Source organism: Lipotes vexillifer, unplaced genomic scaffold, assembly GCF_000442215.2.
Source record: "Lipotes vexillifer unplaced genomic scaffold, Lipotes_vexillifer_v1.1 scaffold213, whole genome shotgun sequence".
Classification (NCBI taxonomy): domain Eukaryota; kingdom Metazoa; phylum Chordata; class Mammalia; order Artiodactyla; family Lipotidae; genus Lipotes; species Lipotes vexillifer.
The window spans coordinates 3,543,154-3,563,311 of NW_006780610.1; the positions used below are offsets into that span (position 1 = coordinate 3,543,154).

The 20,158-nt window shown below is 54.3% G+C and overlaps 1 protein-coding gene across 1 annotated transcript; it reads left to right on the forward strand.

Moving 5' to 3' along the window:
• The first annotated feature begins 6 nt into the window (after window positions 1-6).
• POU3F1 (POU class 3 homeobox 1) lies at window positions 7-1,720 on the forward strand. Its single transcript, XM_007453787.1, has one exon. The coding sequence runs from the start codon at window positions 64-66 to the stop codon at window positions 985-987; it is 924 nt and encodes a 307-aa protein (XP_007453849.1). The 5' UTR covers window positions 7-63; the 3' UTR covers window positions 988-1,720.
• The last annotated feature ends 18,438 nt before the right edge of the window (window positions 1,721-20,158 follow it).

Consider the following 20,158-nt stretch of genomic DNA (forward strand, 5'->3'; position numbering starts at 1 on the left):
GGGGCGGCCCACGCGGGCGCGGCATGGGCGCAGGGCGGCACGGCACACCACTTGGGCCCGGCCATGTCGCCGTCGCCGGGGGCCGGCGGGGGCCACCAGCCCCAACCGCTTGGGCTGTACGCGCAGGCGGCCTACCCGGGGGGCGGCGGCAGCGGCCTGGCCGGAATGCTGGCGGCGGGAGGCGGCGGCGCGGGGCCGGGCCTGCACCACGCGCTGCACGAGGACGGCCACGAGGCTCAGCTGGAGCCGTCGCCTCCGCCGCACCTGGGCGCCCACGGACACGCACACGGACATGCACACGCCAGCGGCCTGCACGCGGCAGCGGCGCACCTGCACCCGGGCGCGGGCGGCGGTGGCTCGTCGGTGGGCGAGCACTCGGACGAGGACGCGCCCAGCTCGGACGACCTGGAGCAGTTCGCCAAGCAGTTCAAGCAGCGGCGCATCAAGCTGGGCTTCACGCAGGCCGACGTGGGGCTGGCGCTGGGCACGCTGTACGGTAACGTGTTCTCGCAGACCACCATCTGCCGCTTCGAGGCCCTGCAGCTGAGCTTCAAGAACATGTGCAAGCTCAAGCCGCTGCTCAACAAGTGGCTGGAGGAGACCGACTCGTCCAGCGGCAGCCCCACCAACATGGACAAGATCGCGGCGCAGGGCCGCAAGCGCAAGAAGCGCACGTCCATCGAGGTGGGGGTCAAAGGCGCGCTCGAGAGCCACTTTCTCAAGTGCCCCAAGCCCTCGGCGCATGAGATCACAGGCTTGGCCGACAGCCTGCAGCTGGAGAAGGAGGTGGTGCGCGTCTGGTTCTGCAACCGGCGGCAGAAGGAGAAGCGCATGACCCCGGCGGCCGGCGCCGGCCACCCGCCCATGGACGACGTGTACGCACCCGGCGAGCTGGGGCCGGGCGGGGGCGGTGCGTCGCCGCCCTCGGCGCCCCCGCCGGCCGCGCTGCACCACCACCACCACACACTGCCCGGCTCCGTGCAGTGACCCCGCGGGCCGGGCCCCCCGCCGGTGCGCGGCGAGGCGCCGCGCGGCCTGAACTCTTTTTGTTCGGTTGCTTTGGATTTTACAAAAAGCCCAGAAACTTTCGAATAAAACCAAACACCCGGACGACCCTCTCCTGCGAGCGGCGAAGACGGCCGATAGGCTGCGTCGCCCGAGCCCCGAGAGAGAGGAGCGAAGATCCGGAACGCGCCAACTCACCCCGGGCATCCTGCCCGCCGCCTGCTCCCTGCCCCCAACCCCTCGACGACCCCCGCCCCTGCCCCCCCGGGCTGTTCGGGGCCGGATCCCGGCAGCGGCCTCCCCACAGCGACAGGTAACGCGGTACGGGGTTAGGGATTACCCGGGAGAGAGGACGGAGAGAGGAGAGTTCCCCATCCCTCTCCCTGGCGCGGATTCCCGAGCCTGAGGGTCGAGGGTGGGGGACTGTCACTTTATTCGCTCCACGCCTCTTCTCTCTCATAAGGATGCGCCCCATCCCCCTTACCTTTCCTCCGGGCTTGGTTTTTTACAGTTTTTATTTATTCACGGAGCCTCTCGGCTCCTGGGGTCCTTCTAACTCCGCCCGCGCCCTTAATTTAAATCGCTGTATACTGTATTTATCGGGGCCCCGGAGGGGAGGCCGCGAGAGCCGCGTCTGTGTATAAAAGCAGGAAATAGCCAAAGCTTTAATCTAGCCTAATTTATTTTTTCCCCTTACCTTCCCCTACCCTACCCCAAAAAAGCAAAATAAAACAAAAAACAAACAAAAAAGAAAAACTAACAACAAAAAAAAATTCGAGTGTTCATTTTTCGTTTCGTTTTATCCGAGCTCCGGCTCGGTTCCCGGCCACGCTGGAGGGGTCTGCGCTCCCACGCACACGCAGATGGGAAGGGGCTTCTGCCCGGCTGTAGACCGACCACCGCACAGCAGGGCCCCCACTCCCCGCGGGGCCCTGACCTCCCGGCCACAAACAAACGAAACTCGGAAAAGTTGGCGATATTTTTTAACCAGCTGTAGAAATAAGCCGTTCCCTGAGAACCTTCTGCCTGAGTCCCTGCAGCTTCCGTCCGCTCCCTTTCAGCCCCCTGGGATGCAGGATGCTGGAGGAGGCCTGCAGAGAAATTCCCCAAATTTGGGGTGAGGTGGGAACCATGTAAATATGTGAGATATGTACACACTGGCGGGGAGAAAGAAACATTTTGTGCTTGGTTTTTATTTTTGGTTTTCCGGGTTGCCCTCCCTCCCCATACTAAAGGATTTTGTACACCCACTAATCCGAAAAAGATATTTTAATATGATTTCCAGATTTCTGATCCATCTCTATTTATTTTCTGGATGTGTTTGGAGCTTCCCCCTTCTCCATTTCTTGTTCTGTTTGTTACCGTCTGAATTTAAATTTTGTTATTTTATTTTTCTTATCTTTTGGAACAATGTTTTGGTGCATTCTCTTTGTATCTTTATTGCAAAAAAATAATAATAATGTAGACTGGGAAGTTCCCTTTATATTTATGTTATAGTAAATATTTTATTACTCACATAAACATGTACCCCAGGGCTGTGTCCTGTCCTCTTTACTACTAGGGCTGGGCTGGTTTGTGGGTGATGGGATGGGATACCCCGATTCACCTCCCCTAAAGTTCTGGCCTCAGTCCTTGGAGGAAGGTGACCACACAGACCTTCTTCCAGGCCAGTATCGGTGCTGCTTGTTACTTGGGCAACGCTTGGGCCCCTGCCTCAGATGTGTGAGGTTAGGGAAGATGAAGCTACCTCATGTCTCCGCCCCCCACCCCATAAACAGACTATCCTGGGACCAGACCAGGGCCTAAGACACTGCAGACACCACACCGAATTTGGATCGGCCATTCCTCGGGCACAACTCAACTGCTCTTCTGGGCCAAGGAAGAAACCTGCCTCTCTCGACCTGGACCACCAGCCGGGCATCTTTGTACTCCCCACCTCTGACTTTGCACTCCCCGGGTGGGATCCAGGCCAACTACATCATTCTGGGTCTTGAGGCAGCTGGAAGCCGAGTCAGGGCCCATCAGCCCACCCCAGCTGGCTTTCCACCTGCAAACAAACAGTACCCAAACCTGCCTGGATCCACTGGGAGTTCTAACAGCTTTTAGACAGGGGTCCTGGGGGAGTTGAATGGCCTGGGCAGGGACCCCCGCCAGTTTGCGTGGGCAAAGCTGGTCCTACTTCTATGCAAACAAATGACCTGCCCCTCTTGGGGCAGGAGTGGGGGCAAGAAGAGCTGTGCCACCAGAAAGCCCTGGCATCGCCTCTCCAGGGATGGGTCCCCAAGGGAGCCCCCGCTCCCCAGGGAGTGATGCTCCTGCCTATAGGAGGACTCCCGGGCTGTGCAGTCATGACCTGGGGAGGGAAGCAGACATTCTCAGACATCCCCCTGTCAAGCCTTAAACACAGCCTGCCCGCCTCCCCAGAGTCAGGATGGTGGAGGCAGCTCTGGGTTTCAGGGCCAAAGCCACAGACTATCTGTGTCCCAGGCAAGCGCTTCTGCTTTAGGACAACTCCTCTTAAAAATACTAATCAAACGGCTCTTCCTGTTTCCTCCGTAGATGCAGTTCTCTCCCCTTCTCAGGAGAAACCACATGAGGTTTCTGTCACTCTTCGTGGAGACAAAGCTCGAAGGCACAAGCTGGGGAGAAAGTTGTGTCCCTAGTGAGGGTATGTGTGTGGCCCCCTCCCACCAGGGAAGTTGTCCAAGCCCAGGCCTGTGAGAGGCCTTGGCTCCAGCCGACAATATCGTGGGCGCCCAGAGAGGTGCTCCCAGACTTCCAAGTTGGCTGTCTCAGGCGGGCTGGGGCCTCAGGATGACTTGTTCGATGCTGAGGGTTCCAGGTGACACCCTGGGCTCTGCCCCTCAATCTCAGGAGAGAGTTGTCTCTGCAGAGGCCACCAACCAGAGGCCACGATGGTTTTCAAAGGCTCAGCCTCTCGCTGCTCCTTTTTTGTTGTTGTTGTTGTTTTTTCCTCCCTCCTTTAAGTCCAGCCTAGTTAGTGATTAGCCCTGCAGTTGGCACCCGTGTCCCAGCCATTCCATTCCCCAAACCGGCAGGCCACGGAGCCTCCCCAGGCTTCTTGCAAAGGAGGCTGGAAACTTTACCTGCCAGTTGGGTGACACCACGATCGACCAAGAGCCGCTGGTCACCCCACCTAGGCCTCTCATTTCCTGCTCCACTAACTACGGAACTTCAAAGTAGTCCCACACTTCCCCACACTCCCTCCTTGTTGCGTCCTTCCTGGATTTGTCCCAACCTCAGGGCCCTGAAATGAAAGCGAATGTAGCTCAGAGCTCCCTGCCGCCTGAGCCGCAGCAGGATTGGAGGTTGGAAAGGGCGGCCAGGAAGACGGGGGGCCCTTCCCTGGCCTCTGCCTGCAGCTGACATCCATTGATAGATTGATTGATTTCCTAATTGTCTGCTTAACCCCGTCTAAGAGGGTGGATTTATTATTGAAGCAAGTCAACTCAAAAACAGCAAAACAATGTGGCCCCCAAGATCTAGCAGCAGCTGAGGAGTAGAACAAAAAGATGGAAAAAAAAGTGGGAAAGGGGACGGAAGAAAATCTTCCACTTGGCAAGCATTTTGCTTAATGAGACACCAGCCTGGGACAGCTAGCCGGTAACCCAACCCTTGGTCACAGAAGGCCCCCGGGGGCTCCTTCCCCTAGTCGCCAGCCTGGGATGATGGTAGGAACCACAACACATCTTACTGTATAAGAAAGAAACCATAGGAAATATGGAGAAATATCTTTCCCTGGAGTCTTACTCCCTGGATAAAATAAGAGTTTAGGAATGGCAGTCGGCTGTGAGCTTGACCGCGGGTTTTTCCATCCCACGTGTATGTGGATCTACCTGCTCACTCCTGAGAGCTTGAAACTTCCTTTCGTTCAAGAGAGCCAGCTGTCCCTAGCATTGACCTCCCACGAAGCCCAAGCTTTCCCTAACAGATTTGGGATTTTCTCATCCTATCTCCCTCCCCTTCTCACTGGAACAAAATTATTTTCCAAGATCATGCAACCACAGATTCTGGTATCTAGAGAGAGCATCCCTCGCCCCATGTGAGCCTCACTGTGCCTGCAAATCCATAGCTGCTCCCAGACACAGGAGGGGTGAAAGAAAGTCCATGCTACATTGCCGATGCTTTGAGCTGGGACAACATTTGCAGGGTGGAGGGTGGCTAAAATGGGAAGAAGGAAGGTGGCCACTGTGGTCGCCTGTGATCAAGGCGCACCTGGATGGTGCCCGGCCCTGAACTTCAAGGACGCCTGTATTCCCCACCACCACGTGCCCCAGGAAGTTGCACTGGCATCAATGTTGCATAGCTTAGGACCTGTGCAATCATCCCTTGACCCCCAAGACTCAACTGGGTGTCCACAGGACTAGCTGACCCCCACCACAACTGCCCACTTAGGGCTCTTTAGAATTGAGCCTCCTCTGGAGAGGCTCTGGGCCGACAATGGGGAAGGTCAAGCCTCTAGTGACACACCCAGGCCCAGACTTTCCCCAGCAGGGCTGGAGCTCCTGAAAAGAGACCCACCTGAGCAGGGGGAGGAATGAGAGGAGGCTGGTTACTTGGTCTGGCGGCTGCCCCCGAGCTTAGGGAAGGGGATTCACCTGGAGCCTCTGGCTTAGTGACCCAAAGCCAGAGGAGCCGTCAATCCTGTCCCTGCTCCGCATATGTGAAGGCCTTGGAGTTAGTGTTTGGCCCTCCATTCTGGGCTCCCCTTGCCGCTTGGGAGGCCTCCGTGTGGGAGGACTGCCCTCTATTGGTCCCTGAGCTGGGACATGGCAGCAGTCACCAGGGCCACCTCACAGCTGAGCATACCCCCAAATCAGCATCAAGCTGGCTACTCTACAGAGGGTGCCGGGTAGAGCAGAGGCAACTTTCACCTCCAATGGAAGCGGTCCTGTTTCACACGCACAGGCTTGCCCGTGACCCTTCCTTCCCCATCTACTACCCCGCCTGTTTCCACAGCCATTCTCGGAAATTCTCCATCACAGCTACCTCCTCTGTCTCTGCCCCACTCACACCTATCGCTACCACTCCTCCTCTCAACCAGCTAAAACCCTGATGCACACTCCGCCAGCTTGCTCACTCACACGTGCTGACACTCTCGGGCACACCCATGCCACCGTCTGGCCAGCTTCGCGGCCTTTGACACCGAGCTCTCCAGAGTCTCTGGGTACCTGCACCTGTGCTATTTGATTTGCCACACGCAGCATCCTTTCCATCCCTTGGCGGGGTCCCCTCCTCTCAGGATTTTCAAGCACTCACCCCACTTTCCAAACACATCCCTGCCCATCATTGTTCCCAGCTCCTCCCAGATCTTGCCTGCTCCCTTCAGATAATTAAAGTTAGGCTGTGTGTTTGTATGTGTGATCTTATTTTTTAAACACACACCCCCACACATACATATGCGTGTATATATACAAACACACACAGCAATTAGAACTATCCATTCCTGCCATCGTCCCTCCTGTGCTAAAAACATGTCCCCACATCGCCACACCATGAACCCAGCATCATGTAGTCACGGGCTCCTGATCTCTCTCTCTCTCTCTCTCTCTCTCACACACACACACACACACACACTTTCACACACCCACCCCCAGCTCTCTCCCTGGTGTTTCTCCAGGAGCATGACCTACCTCCCACCCACCTCCAGGGCACCTGAATGGGCTCCCCTCAGAACCAAGAACCAGGAGGATTCTGCCTCAACGGCCCCCCACGCGCACACCCGCAGTGGACATGTCTCTGGCTGAGCCTGACCAGGGTGTGTCTGGGTATTATTAGGCTGCAGAGACAGTGCGGAGGCATATGGTCTCGTACACAAGAAATAATGTTCATGTTAAATCAGACCTCATGCATAATGCATGGTGCCTCATCTCACATTATTTTGGGTGTTCGTCAAAATCAGTGTTCTTTCTTGTGAGGGCTCCTGAAAGGAAGGGGAAAGGGCGTTTGCTAATTGCACCCGCAGCCTGGACCAGGGAGCCGAACGTGCCCTGGGAGCCTCCTTCTGGCCCCACAAGTGGGTCTCATCCCTCTGTCCCCTCTGTCTTTCCACACGGAAGGAGGGGCTGACTCGGGTTTGGAGCAGGCGTGAGGCCCCATGTTATTTTTATTTCTTTTCTCTCGGCTCTCTTGTCCCCGGAGGGTTCTGGGGAATAGCAGTGGCTTGTCGTCCACACACCCGATTCATTTGCCGTTTTATGAACTCCCCTTTGATTCATTGCCTCCCTAAGTCAATGATTCACTCCTGATGGCTTTTCAGAAATCCTTCAAAGGCTCCAGATTATTCAGCTCTTAGCAGGAGCAGACTGTGACCCTGCACTGCTACGGCCCTCCCTGCTTACGGTTGGAAATTGTCACCATCCTTGCCTTTCCCCAGGGCTGGCCAGCCTGGAGAGGAGGAAGTGCTCCCTCCATGCAGAAGCTGCTAGAGTTGACCTCAGCAGCTCATGGACAGACCTGGCCCTCTGCCAAAGCCCCTTCCTGCCACCGTGGGTTACCTGCCTTTTCCCATTGTCATCAAAATCCCTGGGGATGCTCTCCATGTCTCAGGAGAGGCAGAGAGCAGAATGGTGAATCAGAGGGGCTGTGGGACCAGATAGATCTGGGTACAAATCCTGGCTCCACCTCTTATCAGCTGTGTGACTTTAGGCCAGCTCCTTACCCTTTCTGTGCCTCAGTTTTCTGATACTGTGACAATGGCAGTCCCTACATCATAGAGCTATTTTGAGGATTAAGGGACATGAGGTACACAGAGTGCTCAGCATAAGTAGGTGATGGATGAATGAAAGCTGTTTTACTGTGGGGCCTGGGTAGGGCATTGTACGAAAGGGAACAGGGAAGAAAACCAAAATGTAATGAACTTTTACACGGATCCCACTCCGCCCAAGGCACTCTGACATAATACTTATCTGTGCACTGACTTTGTACTTTATTTTCTTTATCTCACATTAACTATTCCTATTTTGCAGATGAGGAAACTGCTGCCCAGAGAGTTTGAGTGACCTAACCAAGGCAGCAAGACTAGTTAATTATAAACCCTGGAATAAAACCCATTTTATCTGACACACAGGTCCATGTTATTTTTATACTCCCTGCTGGGGTGAACAGCAGTGTCCAGTGCTTGGGGCATGTGCCCAAAGCGGAGGGGGCTCTAGAACTCAGGACTGGGCCAGGGAGAGATGTAGGGACTGAGGGTATTAGAGCTAATTAGATCTGCCCCCTTCTCCACCACCGTGCAATCAGGCAATCAGCCACGAGGCTCAGGGAAGTTGGATGAATCACCAAGGTCAGGAAGCCTTCCGATTCAGAGCACTGTGCACTGAGAAGCTACATATAGTGGCTAAGAATGCGGACCCTGGCATCTGCCCAGGCTTCCATCCTGGCCTCACCACCTCCTACCCATGGGACCTTGGGCAAGCTACTTATGCTTTCCATACCTCAGTTTCCTCATCTGTCAAAAGAAGACAATGACAGTACCTGCCCGGTAGGATTGCTGTGAGGATTAGATGAGAGATGATATACATAAACACTTAGAAGAGAACCTGGCACAGTGTAAGTGCGCATTAAATATTAGCTATAAAATCAACTTTATATGTACAATATATATTATTGTATAATTGCTGGGGCTGAAGCAGTGCAGAAAAATAATGCCTAGTGCTTCTTCTACCCCCAGAATTATTTTTCTTCATTCTCAAAACCATTCTGGGAAGAAAAGTTCAAGCTCTGCATTCCCAGTCCACAGATGAGGAAACGGAGGCCCAAGGATTTTGAGGGACTTGCCCAAAATGACACAGAAAATTAGGCAGGTGCAATCTCCTAGCCTGTTCCCCCCATCTGACTCTTTGTGGCAACCCCATGCCCCCAGTAATGTGCTCTGAGCCTCTTCTAAGTACTAAGGCTCTGTGCTGGGTTCTGGGGAGACAGCACCCAGAGGGTCAGGGAAGGCCCCACAGACAATGGTACCGTTAAGCTAGGTCATGAAGAATGTGTGAGGGGTTGCCTCTGGGCCTCCTAGCTCAGGGCCTGATCCCAAGGAGATAAAACCACTCAGCCCCAATGCCCTCAGACCCCACTAGTTCCCCCTTCCTGAGCCTTCATGCCTCTTCCTGCCCTGCTCAGGACCCTTCCACACACCCGCTTTGATCCCAACATGGAAGATTCAACTCAGGGTCAAGGCCCCTAGACCCCACGAAGCCACCCACCATGACACTAATCTAACTATAGATTCCTTCACGTCCCAACTCCTGATTATACTGCAACCCTGCCCAGAGGCTGACCACCAAACCATGCCACAGGGCATCCCAGCCTAAAAGGCAGGGGCCAGGTACCTGGCTCCAGGCCTCACTCTACTGTTTATCTTTAGTATGACCCAAGTTGGGTCATTTGCCATCTCTCGACCTCAATATATGAAATGGGCATTCCCTCGTTTACCTACATCCATCCTACGTCCATCCACTCATCCATTCACCAACCACCCATGCAACCATCCATTCACCCGTCTACCCACCCATCCTCTCATCCATTCATCCATGTACCTCTTCAACCACCCACCCATGCAATTACCCAACCACTCACAATCTATCCACTCATCCAATCATACAATTCAACAGGCCCTATGTTGAGAAGCAGGAACAGACCAGTCCCCCTGTCTTTAAAATGCTCCTGGGTTAGCCTCTTCCCTTTCCTACCTCTCAGTCATATAGAGTAGGCATGTGAGAGCCCAAGGGAGATCACTGTTTGGGAGGAAACAATGAAATCTACTGTTACATCTATGAATCTTTTGTGTCAGAGCACTGGGAACCTCCATGCCCCACTCGTTTCTTCAGGGCCCTACAGAAGATGTAGTCAGTATAGCCTCTGCATGGCCCAAGGACTCTCCTTAGCTCTAAATTCTCATTCCAGGGATGCCAGGTATTGACCTAAACTAGAGAAATTTCAAAGCAAGTGAAGGAGAGAAAGGCGCTTGTGGATATAACTTCTGCCAAGGCTGAAGATCACCACTGGAGCTCAGTTTTTCTACCAGAAATGGCAGCAGTATCTCAGCACCAGAGAGAGATGGGGAAATGTTCTGGATCCAGGCCTGTCCCCACCTAGCTGTGTGACCTTGGGTAAGTCCCTGCTATTCTCTGGACCCCAATTTCCTGACCAGTGCAGTATGGGGGGTGGTCTACGCGTCCTCCCAGCTCTGAGGCGGTCCCTCTCCATCCTCACTTCCCTTCCAGCCTGGGTGGGCCTGCCCCTCTGACAATGGGGCCTCTCTGACCAGCCCACACATGAGGAGGAGTACAAGATGACGTGGCTGGTGTCCACAGCCCTGAGTCCTCTGGCTATTCAACCCCGCCCTCTCCTGACACAAACAACCCTCAGTCACCTCCCCCTCCCACCCCCCAGAATCTGGGCATAGCTGGGGCTTGCTATGCCCTGGTCACCCCATGAATCACCCCTCTATGGTCCCCGGGGGAGTGGTCCAGGGAGCATCCTACGCCCCATGCGGGGTGAGGGCCAGAATTGCGGCCCTCAAGCAGGCAGTGTCCACAGGAACAATGGAGGCCTGTGGCTGGCAGCCGGAATGCAGCCATTGTCCTGCCCTGGCCCCCAACCCCAAGGCCTCAGGTCCCCAGGCCGGGCAGGCTGGCGTGGGTCGGTGCATCAGGCACTCGTGTGCTGCTTCCCCTCTTCGGGCAGGCGAGCGGGAGGGCCGCCGGGCCAGAGCCCACCTCCACACCCCAGCTCACAAAGGATCCCATGCACAGGGTGAGGAGAAGCGAGACAGGACCCAAGGAAGCCAAGCCGTCCTCGGACCCACCCATCCCTAGGGTACTTGGAGCAGACTCAGAGAAGGGACCTCGCAGCTCCAAGACCCAAGCTATACATCACAGTGGGGAGGGGGACCACATTAGAATAATGCAGGATTAGAGTGGGGTTGCTATAGCGACGTATTAGGGCAATACATCTAGGGAGCCCGGCCCCTTGGTGATGTATGACTCTGCTCAGCTGAGGGGAGCAGGGGGAGGGGACATTCCCGCCCCTCCGAGGGGAAAGCAGACACCAAACATGCTCTTCATTGGGGGAGAACATCTGCCTTGGACTCCAAAAATAGGCTTCTCAGAATCCTGTCAAGACTGAGAGAGATGCCCTGCCAATCCAAAAATCTCCAACAACCCCACCGGGGTCCAGGCTCAACTCAGCTTCAACTCATCCCAACTCCAGCCTCTGCCTCAGCCTCTGTCTCAGCCTCTGTGCCCCACGCCAACCTCAGCCCCAGCCCCTCCAGGCTCTCTCCTTTCTGCTTCAGTGCTAAGGACCATTCCCATACTAGCTCCCCAGCATCCAGTGGGGTCAGTAGGACTATATAAGGGTGGGGGAGGGGCAAAGAAGGAGGGAGGGAGGGAGGAGCGCCCAGAAATACCCATCAACCAAACCATCAAAAGTGTTAATTTGAGAGAAGCCTGGAGAAAAAGGCTGAGGGCACCTATGCTGTCCCCTTCTCACCCACAGGCCTCCCCAAGGCAGCACTGGGGCACCCCACCCCCACCTTATCCCAGATCTGGGAATTTAACTTCCTTCTATATACTCCCAGGGCCACCACTGGGGTATTAGGATGGACTAGCCCCTAGAGTGAAACTTGGATGAGGCTCCCAACAAAGGAGACCGTGCTAAAATATTTTCATGTGATATTTGTAATATTGTGTGACAAAGTCAGACCATGAGATCCCTTTCAAAGTGTTATATCAAGTTATTTGTACTGCTTGCCCCATCTCAGAGCACCCCCCCCCCCCATGCTCAACCCTCTGGGGACTTCGGGAAAAGATTCTCTTGAAATAACCTGCTTGGCTATATCCACCTTGATGAGAAGAGGCAGGACAGATAACCGCCTCCAAGAATCACAGGAGCGAGGGAGGGATAAATTAGGAGGTTGGGATTAACATATACACACTACTGTACATAAAATAGATAATCAACAAGGACCTACTGTATAGCACAGGGAACTATACTCAATAATCTGTAATAAACTATATGAGAAAAGAATCTGAAAAAGAATAGATATATGAATATATGTATAACTAAATCACTCTGTCACACACCTGAAACTAACACAACATTGTAAATCAACTATACTCCAAAATAAAATTTGAAATTTTTTTAGAAAAGAAAATGCTTTAGGACCTCTCCTAGCTTCTCAAAAAAAAACAAAAACAAAAGAAAACAGTCATAAGTGCAAGTATAACCCTATCCCCCATCTCTCTGTATCTTGACTTTCCATCTGTGTTCACATGACTGTGTATAACTCTCATTTTGTGTGTGCCTCCTCACGGAATGGTATTTTTTAGTTAATTCAATCGATTACAATAATTATACAACGCCCCCCAAATTCTTCCTTCTTCCTTTTGAAAGTAACGCTCTGGCCCTGTGCCGGGGAGCGGGGGCGCCGCGGGTGTCTCCAGCCCCAACTGGAAGATGCTGACCTCGACATCCCCAGCTCCCACCAGAGGAGGGCATATGTCATAAGACGAGGCAGGGTAGGAGGCGTTGCCTTCTGTGTGCACACTCATGCGCCACCTGTGCCCATGAACACATGTGAGTAAATACACACACACACATGCATACACTTTGGCCCTACCCTGGTGTTATCCCTGCAATGGAAGAAACTTCATCCGTTATTAGAAAGAACCCACGAAGGGGGTTTCTTGTCTCACTGTCCTTCGTCCTCTGGGAGCCTCCTTGCTCACACTCACATAGACATACACGCTCACACGCCATATACGCACACACAGGGCAGTGCGAAGAGGAAGGGAAGAGAAAGGCCAAAAGAAGACGGTAGGTGAAGACAGTGCATGTGCCCAGAGGGCAGCTCCTGGGATGGGGGCGGCAGGGTGCCTGGGGTGCACTGAGTGGGAGGGAAGCTTCGTGGCTTCCTCTCTTCCCCAGCCAGCGACCAAAGGTCAGCCCAGGCGGCTCAGCCACGTGCGGTCCACCCACCCACATCGGGTCATGTGAGACCAGGACCAAAGCCTCATCAACACGCCATTGTCCTCCAGAGCCCAGCCTTGTGCTGGAGGGAGAAAGCCCCCTCCAGCCCAAGAGTAGTCAGTGCCCCTCCAGAACCTGTGGTCCCCTCCTGAGGGGACCCTCTCAGCCCCCACCTTAAGGACAGCAGCCTGATGCTCAGGCTAATGCTATCCTCTTTGGGGCCTTCCGTTCCCTTCTGAGAAATGGGAAGGAATCAGCTTTTCACTTGCACTGAGAGTGCCTGGGGTGGGAGTAGTGAGTGAGCAGGGGGAGGAAAGGCCCTCTTTCTCATATGCGCTCCGAGGGGTGCATATACCACCCCATGCCACCCCCCTCCCCGCCCATTCCCCACATACTGTGGAAGGGAGAGAGAGTAAAGCAGAGAGGGCCCAAGAGTTGCCCTGAAGGTCATCTTGCACGTCAGCACAGGGATGGGCCCCAGAGCCCCTTGCGCCCTGGCTCCTAGCCTGGACCACAACACAGGCTCCATTGACTCCTGGGCACCCTCTTTCCCAAGATGTACGGAAAGCTGTGGGCTCGTGGTTCCGGCCCACAGGCCCCTGAGTCCCACAAGGCTCAATGGGGCCTAGCCCCACAGGACTCACCCAGGAAAAGAGGCCAGAGCTGGCTGGCTGGACGGTGTGGGTGGAGGCAGCTGCCAAGGGGCTGGCAGGAGAGAGGGAGACGGCAGGGATGGACACTGCACCTACCCAGAATCTCCTCGATCCAGGCTAACGGCCCTCATGGCCAACCCCTAGGCCCTGCCCTACCCAGCCCGGAGTGGAGTCAAAGATCCCCAGTGCCTCCTCTACCCACCCCTAATCCCTGCTGACTCCTTGCAAAAACAGGGACCTCTGCCCCAACACTGAGACTAAACCTAGGGCAAATCCACCCTGGCCCACCCTCTGTCTCCTATAAGGGAAGTCAGGTGGAGATGGTTGTGTCTGCGGGAGGGGGATCAGAGGAAAGCTGGGCTCCTGTAAGGGGAGGGCTGCCCCAGCAGGATGACAGAGAGATGATTAAACCCACAGAGAAGATTGATAAGAGAGCTAAACAGCTGCAGCTCTGCAAGGTGGGCTGGGGACAAATCTCATCTTGTCCTGGCGGCACTCTAGGGGGGCTGGGCCAGCCTGGCTGAGCTCATGACCTACACATACACAGGCACTCTAGGGGGGCGGGGGAGGGCTGCTCCCACCTTCTTCCCCCACCCGCAGGCCACTGATGGTGACTTCCAGAGCCCAGCCCTCACTCCTGCCGGCCTGGAGCTCGGCCCCCCACTCCACACCCCCCTGTACTTAGGCAGCGCATCCCTTCTCATAGGTGCCCCCTTCACCCACGGCATCTCTGCCACAGTTCTCACTCTCATTATTATTAGATGTGATTTACAGCGGAAACGCTGAGTCAGACAAACCAAGACTCCCCAGACAGAGGCAGTGGGAGAGGAGAGTCCAGGGGAGGTGGTCCTCTTGAGCAAGCGTTCTCTGAAGAACGTGAGGACATGGGGGCCCGGGATGAGCTGGAGGGGCATCTCTCCTGTCTCTCCTGTTTGTTCCAGGCCCCGGATCCTCACCTGGGTCTCTTGGACATTCAGACCCCTTTTCGGATCCCCACCCAGGTTTTCAGCCTCTGATCTTCCTCAGCAAGTTGGAAGAGAATAACCCAGAGATCCAGAAGTCTTGACATCAAGGTGGTTCTGCTGGGCCGTTTCCTCATACCAGGGCTCGTGGTCCAAAGATGGAGAGAGGCAGGAAAAGTGCATTGCCGGGGTCCCATCCCCCTACTCTGCAGCAGAAAACACAGTCACTGTGCGCTCGTGTGGGCGTCCGAAGGCACCAGGACACGTGGGGCACAGTTCCTGCTCCCACCTTGTGCTGAAGAGCTCTGGCGGGCAGGTCCGTCTCTGCTCCCTAGGTCTCTGACTCCCTGGCAGGGAGGAACTGGGCATTGTTGCCAAAAATAAATGTTCACTCTCCCGCTCCCTGGCTCCCGGCTCCCACTCATTAGGATGCGTGGCGTTTGGCTGCAGTCCCACACCTAGCAGCTCATTATAAATATGCAGTCGCTGCTGGCGCTACCCCAATCATCTCTGCAATCAGAGCTTTTAATTAGGTTAATTAAATTGTATCAAATCTCGCAGGGACGCAGTTCACTGATGCTGATGAGGCAGCCAAAACAGACCCCAGTTCCTCTGCTAATGAAGGCGGCTGCCTGCCTGCGTGGCGAGGGAGCCCGAGCGCATAATAAACAGGCGCACCCTGTGGGAGGAGCTGCTGCCCAGGCCCTGAGCTCTGGGGACCTGGCAGGGAGGGGGATCTGCCTCCAGCCCACCAGGCTCCAGCTGCAGCAGAGACTCCCGCCCCGGGAGACCTTCACCTTCACTATAGAACTAACCGGGGCAGCTTCTGAAGCCCAGACAGGTGGGCAGGGTCGGGGCTCTGAGCACCTGCCACCCTTACACGGCAAACTTAGGTGTGCCCCCAAGGTTCACTGGCTCCATCTGGGGTTTCCACTTTCCCTCTCCCGCAGCATGGCCCGACCAGGCCAGGACCCCATCCCCTAAACACACACACACACACACACACACACACACACACACACACACACACACACACACACACACACACACACACACACACACACACAGCCAGACTGAGACTACAAGGCTCATCCAGCCACTGCTGGTCTAGTCTCCATCTGCCAGAGGCCATCTGCCCCTGTCAGGGTGGGCGTGGTCTATAATGCTACCAGGCAGCAGCAGGAGGTGGTGGCACCCCTCAGTCTCCACGTGCCAGATGGACCCTGCATCTCCCCATCTACCACTCCACCTCAAGAGCCCTCTCTGAGGGAGGGACACTTGCCCTCTGACCCCCTGGGATCAAATTAGCTAGAGATGCAAGACGGCCCCTCATTCCCTAGCCCCTGCCCGTCCTGAGATGGCTGTCCCAGTCCCCTGGCAATCCACAGCTGACCACGGGGGGCCACAGGCTCCAGAGCTAGAGAGGGCCCTGCAAAGCTCCTCCCATCTTTACGCAGGAAAGTAAGTGCTGTCACCTCCAAAGGGACTGTCCCCAACGCTCTGCTCAGCCTGGCTCCAACCCCCTCCTCTCAACCCCTCTGTCACTGGCCTCAGTGTCGCTGAGCAGCTGAGGAGAGAAGATGGGGAAATTTTCAGTGCTCTCGGGACATGTTGTTTCTGCTGTAGAAGCTGGTTTTTTGGCTTGGAAAGGTTTTTTTTTTCCACCCAGTAATGTGAAAACATGAAACCTGAAACCAACCCCCCAACATTTGCCACCGCAGAGAGAAGACTTTGGGGGAACTAGGAGAGAGCTGTAAATGAGTCAGGCTGATTCAGGGCAGGGGGGGCTGCCCAGCTGCCTCCGGGGCACCAGAGTTTCATTAACACTTATGGTCTGGGCTTGACTGTCAGGTAACAGATGACAGGAGAGGAAAGGACTTCCTTCCCACCCTCAACCCCAAACACAGCAGTCCCCAGATAAACTCCTCTTGCCGAGAAACAGCTAGGTCCTTGGCTCTGTCTTGCACCAGCCTTTACTACCACCCTCGCAGCACCACTGCCCCGACACCAGCCAGTCTGCTCCCCTCGCACAAGAAAGGAAACGGCCATGGCCATTACCAGGGCCATCGAGGGATGCAGCCAAGACTGGGTAGGGAGAACTAGACACCAACTCCAGTTAGGAGAGATACAGATTAGACAGCACTTCCCCAAAGTAATGATGGATTCAGGAATAAGGAACAGGGAGATTCCTTATAGGGAGTCTGAAGAAGCAGGAGAGATTTTTTTTCCCCCTGACTGGAGACGTTAGGAAAGGAGGGCAAGCAGAAGCATGAACTGGGCAGCCTCCTGAACCTCCTAACTCTACTCGCTGGACTTGGGAAAGGAGGCTCTGCCTCTCGGCGTTGCGTAGCTGCTCTGGGCTCCTCCCCTACACTTTCTGCTGAGACAGACCCAAGGGAGCTGGGTGGGAGCCCTGCCAGCAGGGAGGCCCCATGACCTGGCTAGCAAAAGAGAGCGCGCCCTCTGACCCCAGGAAGCAGCTGCACAAGAAACCTGCTGACACAGCCCCAGGATGGTATCTCAGGTCCCCCATCTCCTCTGCTCACCTGGGGCTTCGTCCCACCCTTCCCCAACACCCCGTGCACAAGGCGGCTCTGTGAACCGACGCTGGGAGAACTTGAGGAGGAAGGGAGGCCGACACCATTCACCCACTCGCCTGTCTCAAGTCCCAACAGGCCCCAGCCTCACCGGCCTCCACAGGTAGGCAGGGCGAGTCTGCATCTGCTGGCTGCCTCCCCTGCTGGAGGCCTTGCAGCTCTTAATTGTTCGCTGCCCCACAGACAGCAGCGTGGGGAGACAGCAAGCCGTAAACAGACACTCAAAACTGCACGTGGGGAGACCCCACCATGTCTTAGTGGAACCACCCTCTGGACGACTTGGGACTCCAACACAGGCTTCCTCCATGGTCCTCACTAGAAACGTGAAGGGAAAGCCCTTTCCTGCCCAGTCCTTTGGGGGTCACACTTATCTCATGCTAGGGGAGCAGGGATGGAGAAAATCTTTTTTCACAAGAGCTCTACCATGTGGCATTAAATCCAATAAACAAATGCATACTAAGCACCTATGGAGTACTGGGCACTTTCAACAGCAGCACCCTGGGAGCTAACCCCAGTGAAGGGGCAGCAGCTCCACCTACTGGGCCCTTTCCCACCCTGTCGCCAGGAATCAGTTCAGTAAAAGATTTTATTCAAAAATAAGGGCTTCCCTGGTGGCACAGTGGCTAAGAATCTGCCCGCCAATGCAGGGGACACAGGTTCAAGCCCTGGTCTGGGGAGATCCCACATGCCACGGAGCAGCTAAGCCCATGCGCCGCCAACTACTGAGCCTGCGCCCTAGAGTCAGCGAGCCACAGCTACTGAGCCCACACGCCTACAGCCCGTGCTCCACAAACAAGACAAGCCACCGCAATGAGTAGCCCCCGCTCACTGCAACTAGAGAAAGCCCATGCTCGGCAACAAAGACCCAACACAGCCATAAATAAAATTAATTAATTAAAAAATATATATACAGTAAGGCCTAACACTCTCCTGCTTCAATCAGAAGGGCCCTAACAGGTGGTAGTGGACTAAGCCAGGCTGGTTGGGTCTCTGCTGGAGAGACCTGGGGCTTCCATGTCACGCGTGGAGCTGCTGCTTTGGAGACTTGGATTGTACAAACCTGAACGACACGTGTCCTGCCAAGAAAAATGTTCTCCACCTCTGCCAGTTGCCACATTCCCCCTGGCACAGCCACAGCAGGGTGCCACCAAGAGCCCAAAGCACCCCTGGACCTGGAGGGGTGGATCCAAAAGAAACAACAGTCTCTTTCCCAAGCAAGGAGCCGGAAGTCTGAGGTTCCAATGGGCACTAAAACGTCAAAGCCCTTGGCCTATTTTCAGGACCCATGAGGCTGGAGCCTCTCAGGTTAAACACAGGGGCAGCCAATCTCTTCCCTCAGAATCCTCGGGCCTCGGAGACAGCCTTCAGTTTAAGAGCAGCTCAGGACACCTAGCTTTATTCCCTTACAGTGAGTGCTCTGATCACTTCTACCCTGGAACTTTGTACTGAGAGAAGATGGACCTTCCTGCTCCATTTGGCCTGTACACCTACATAGCATTTGAGGACTTGTGGGTGTGTATTCTGCGTACATGAAACCCTAGTGGTGTGTTCGTGTACACACCTGTGTTTATGAAGCCTTGGGCATCTACTCCCCTGAGAGCCTAGAAAGTGTGTGCACCTTTGTGTGGGCGTGCGCTTCACCAGAAGGCCTTTAGGTATACCTCCACCCTCCTCCCACCTTCCTCCCCGGTGGGGGCAAGGCAGCCACAGCAGCAGCATCAAGCAAGCTATTCTGTCCCAGGAACAGACTGCCGCTTGATCTGCTTGCTCCTCTGTCCAACACCCATGGGATGAGTCCCTTTCCTGACTCAGGTCTCAAGTCTCCAGACGCCTCTGTCATAAGACCATCAACATTTACTTAGCACAGCACCTTCCCAGACTGGGAAGCACTACCTTCCTGAAGGCAAAAGCTGCTAGCTTCTAGTCCCCTGGCCCTTCTTCCTGCTTTCCAGGGCTCCCAGATCTGAATCCCACTGAGCACACCGTTAGGGAACAGGCTTTCATTTCAGGCTTTGTATAAGAACATAATAGTCACAGGAACTTATTAAGCTTTAGTAACTTTTCTTTTTAAATACCCGCAGATGGGTGCTCTTCCCCCTCCAGGGGGTGATGTGTAAGCAAGCCTCCCAGAATCCTGCTCCTCACACATCTGCTCTAAGCACGCTCAGCCCTGTCCTGACTGGCCTCGGCCTATCATCCCTGTGTGGGCAGGTAAGGGAAGGGTGAGACTCTGGGAGGTCTATGTGTCTGCCGCACACACGCTGGGATATCTATTTCCAGGGTGAAGGCCTGTACCAAGCCATTTATAGCCTTGGAATCAAGAGCTGGCCAGGAGGGCAGGAACAGAGAGCCAGGTCTGTTCTGATCTGAGCTTCATCAATAAAGAAGAGGTGCCCCTTTGAGTTCCTAATTCCAAGGGTTTCTATCTGCAGCTGTAAAGTGTAAAAGAAAAAAAGTCCTTCCTGGCTAACTTATGCAGCCACCTGAATATCCAATAAATTAATAATGAATGGGGGGTAAAATCAGTCTATCCACTGGTTAAAACATTATGCAAACATTAGAAATATTTACTTTAATTTTTATTATGAGATAAATTACTTTTAAAAATTTAATGATGTAACAAAATGGAAAAGAGCTAATGATTTAATAGTAAGTGAAAAAAGTAGGCCATAAAGGTGTTTAATTACAACTACAAAACACAAAAACCAGTGCCAACCTCTACAACATGGAGGAAATCAACCAGAATGCTCTCGATAGTCATTCACCTCCATTTCCCTAACCTCTAGCATAGTTAACTATGCAACAGCTATCTGTCGTTCTTGAATAAGTATTGGGATTAGAGATGAACTCACTTGTTTTCCAAATTTGCTATGTAAAAGATTATGTAACTTTTATAATGAAAAAAAATGAAAGTATATAAAAATAAGACTGATTTCAGGGAATTCCTTGG

Bases quoted from the DNA above. Each gene is read 5' to 3' on its own strand.
- POU3F1 (XM_007453787.1), top strand. From the start codon at position 64: ATGTCGCCGTCGCCGGGGGCCGGCGGGGGCCACCAGCCCCAACCGCTT.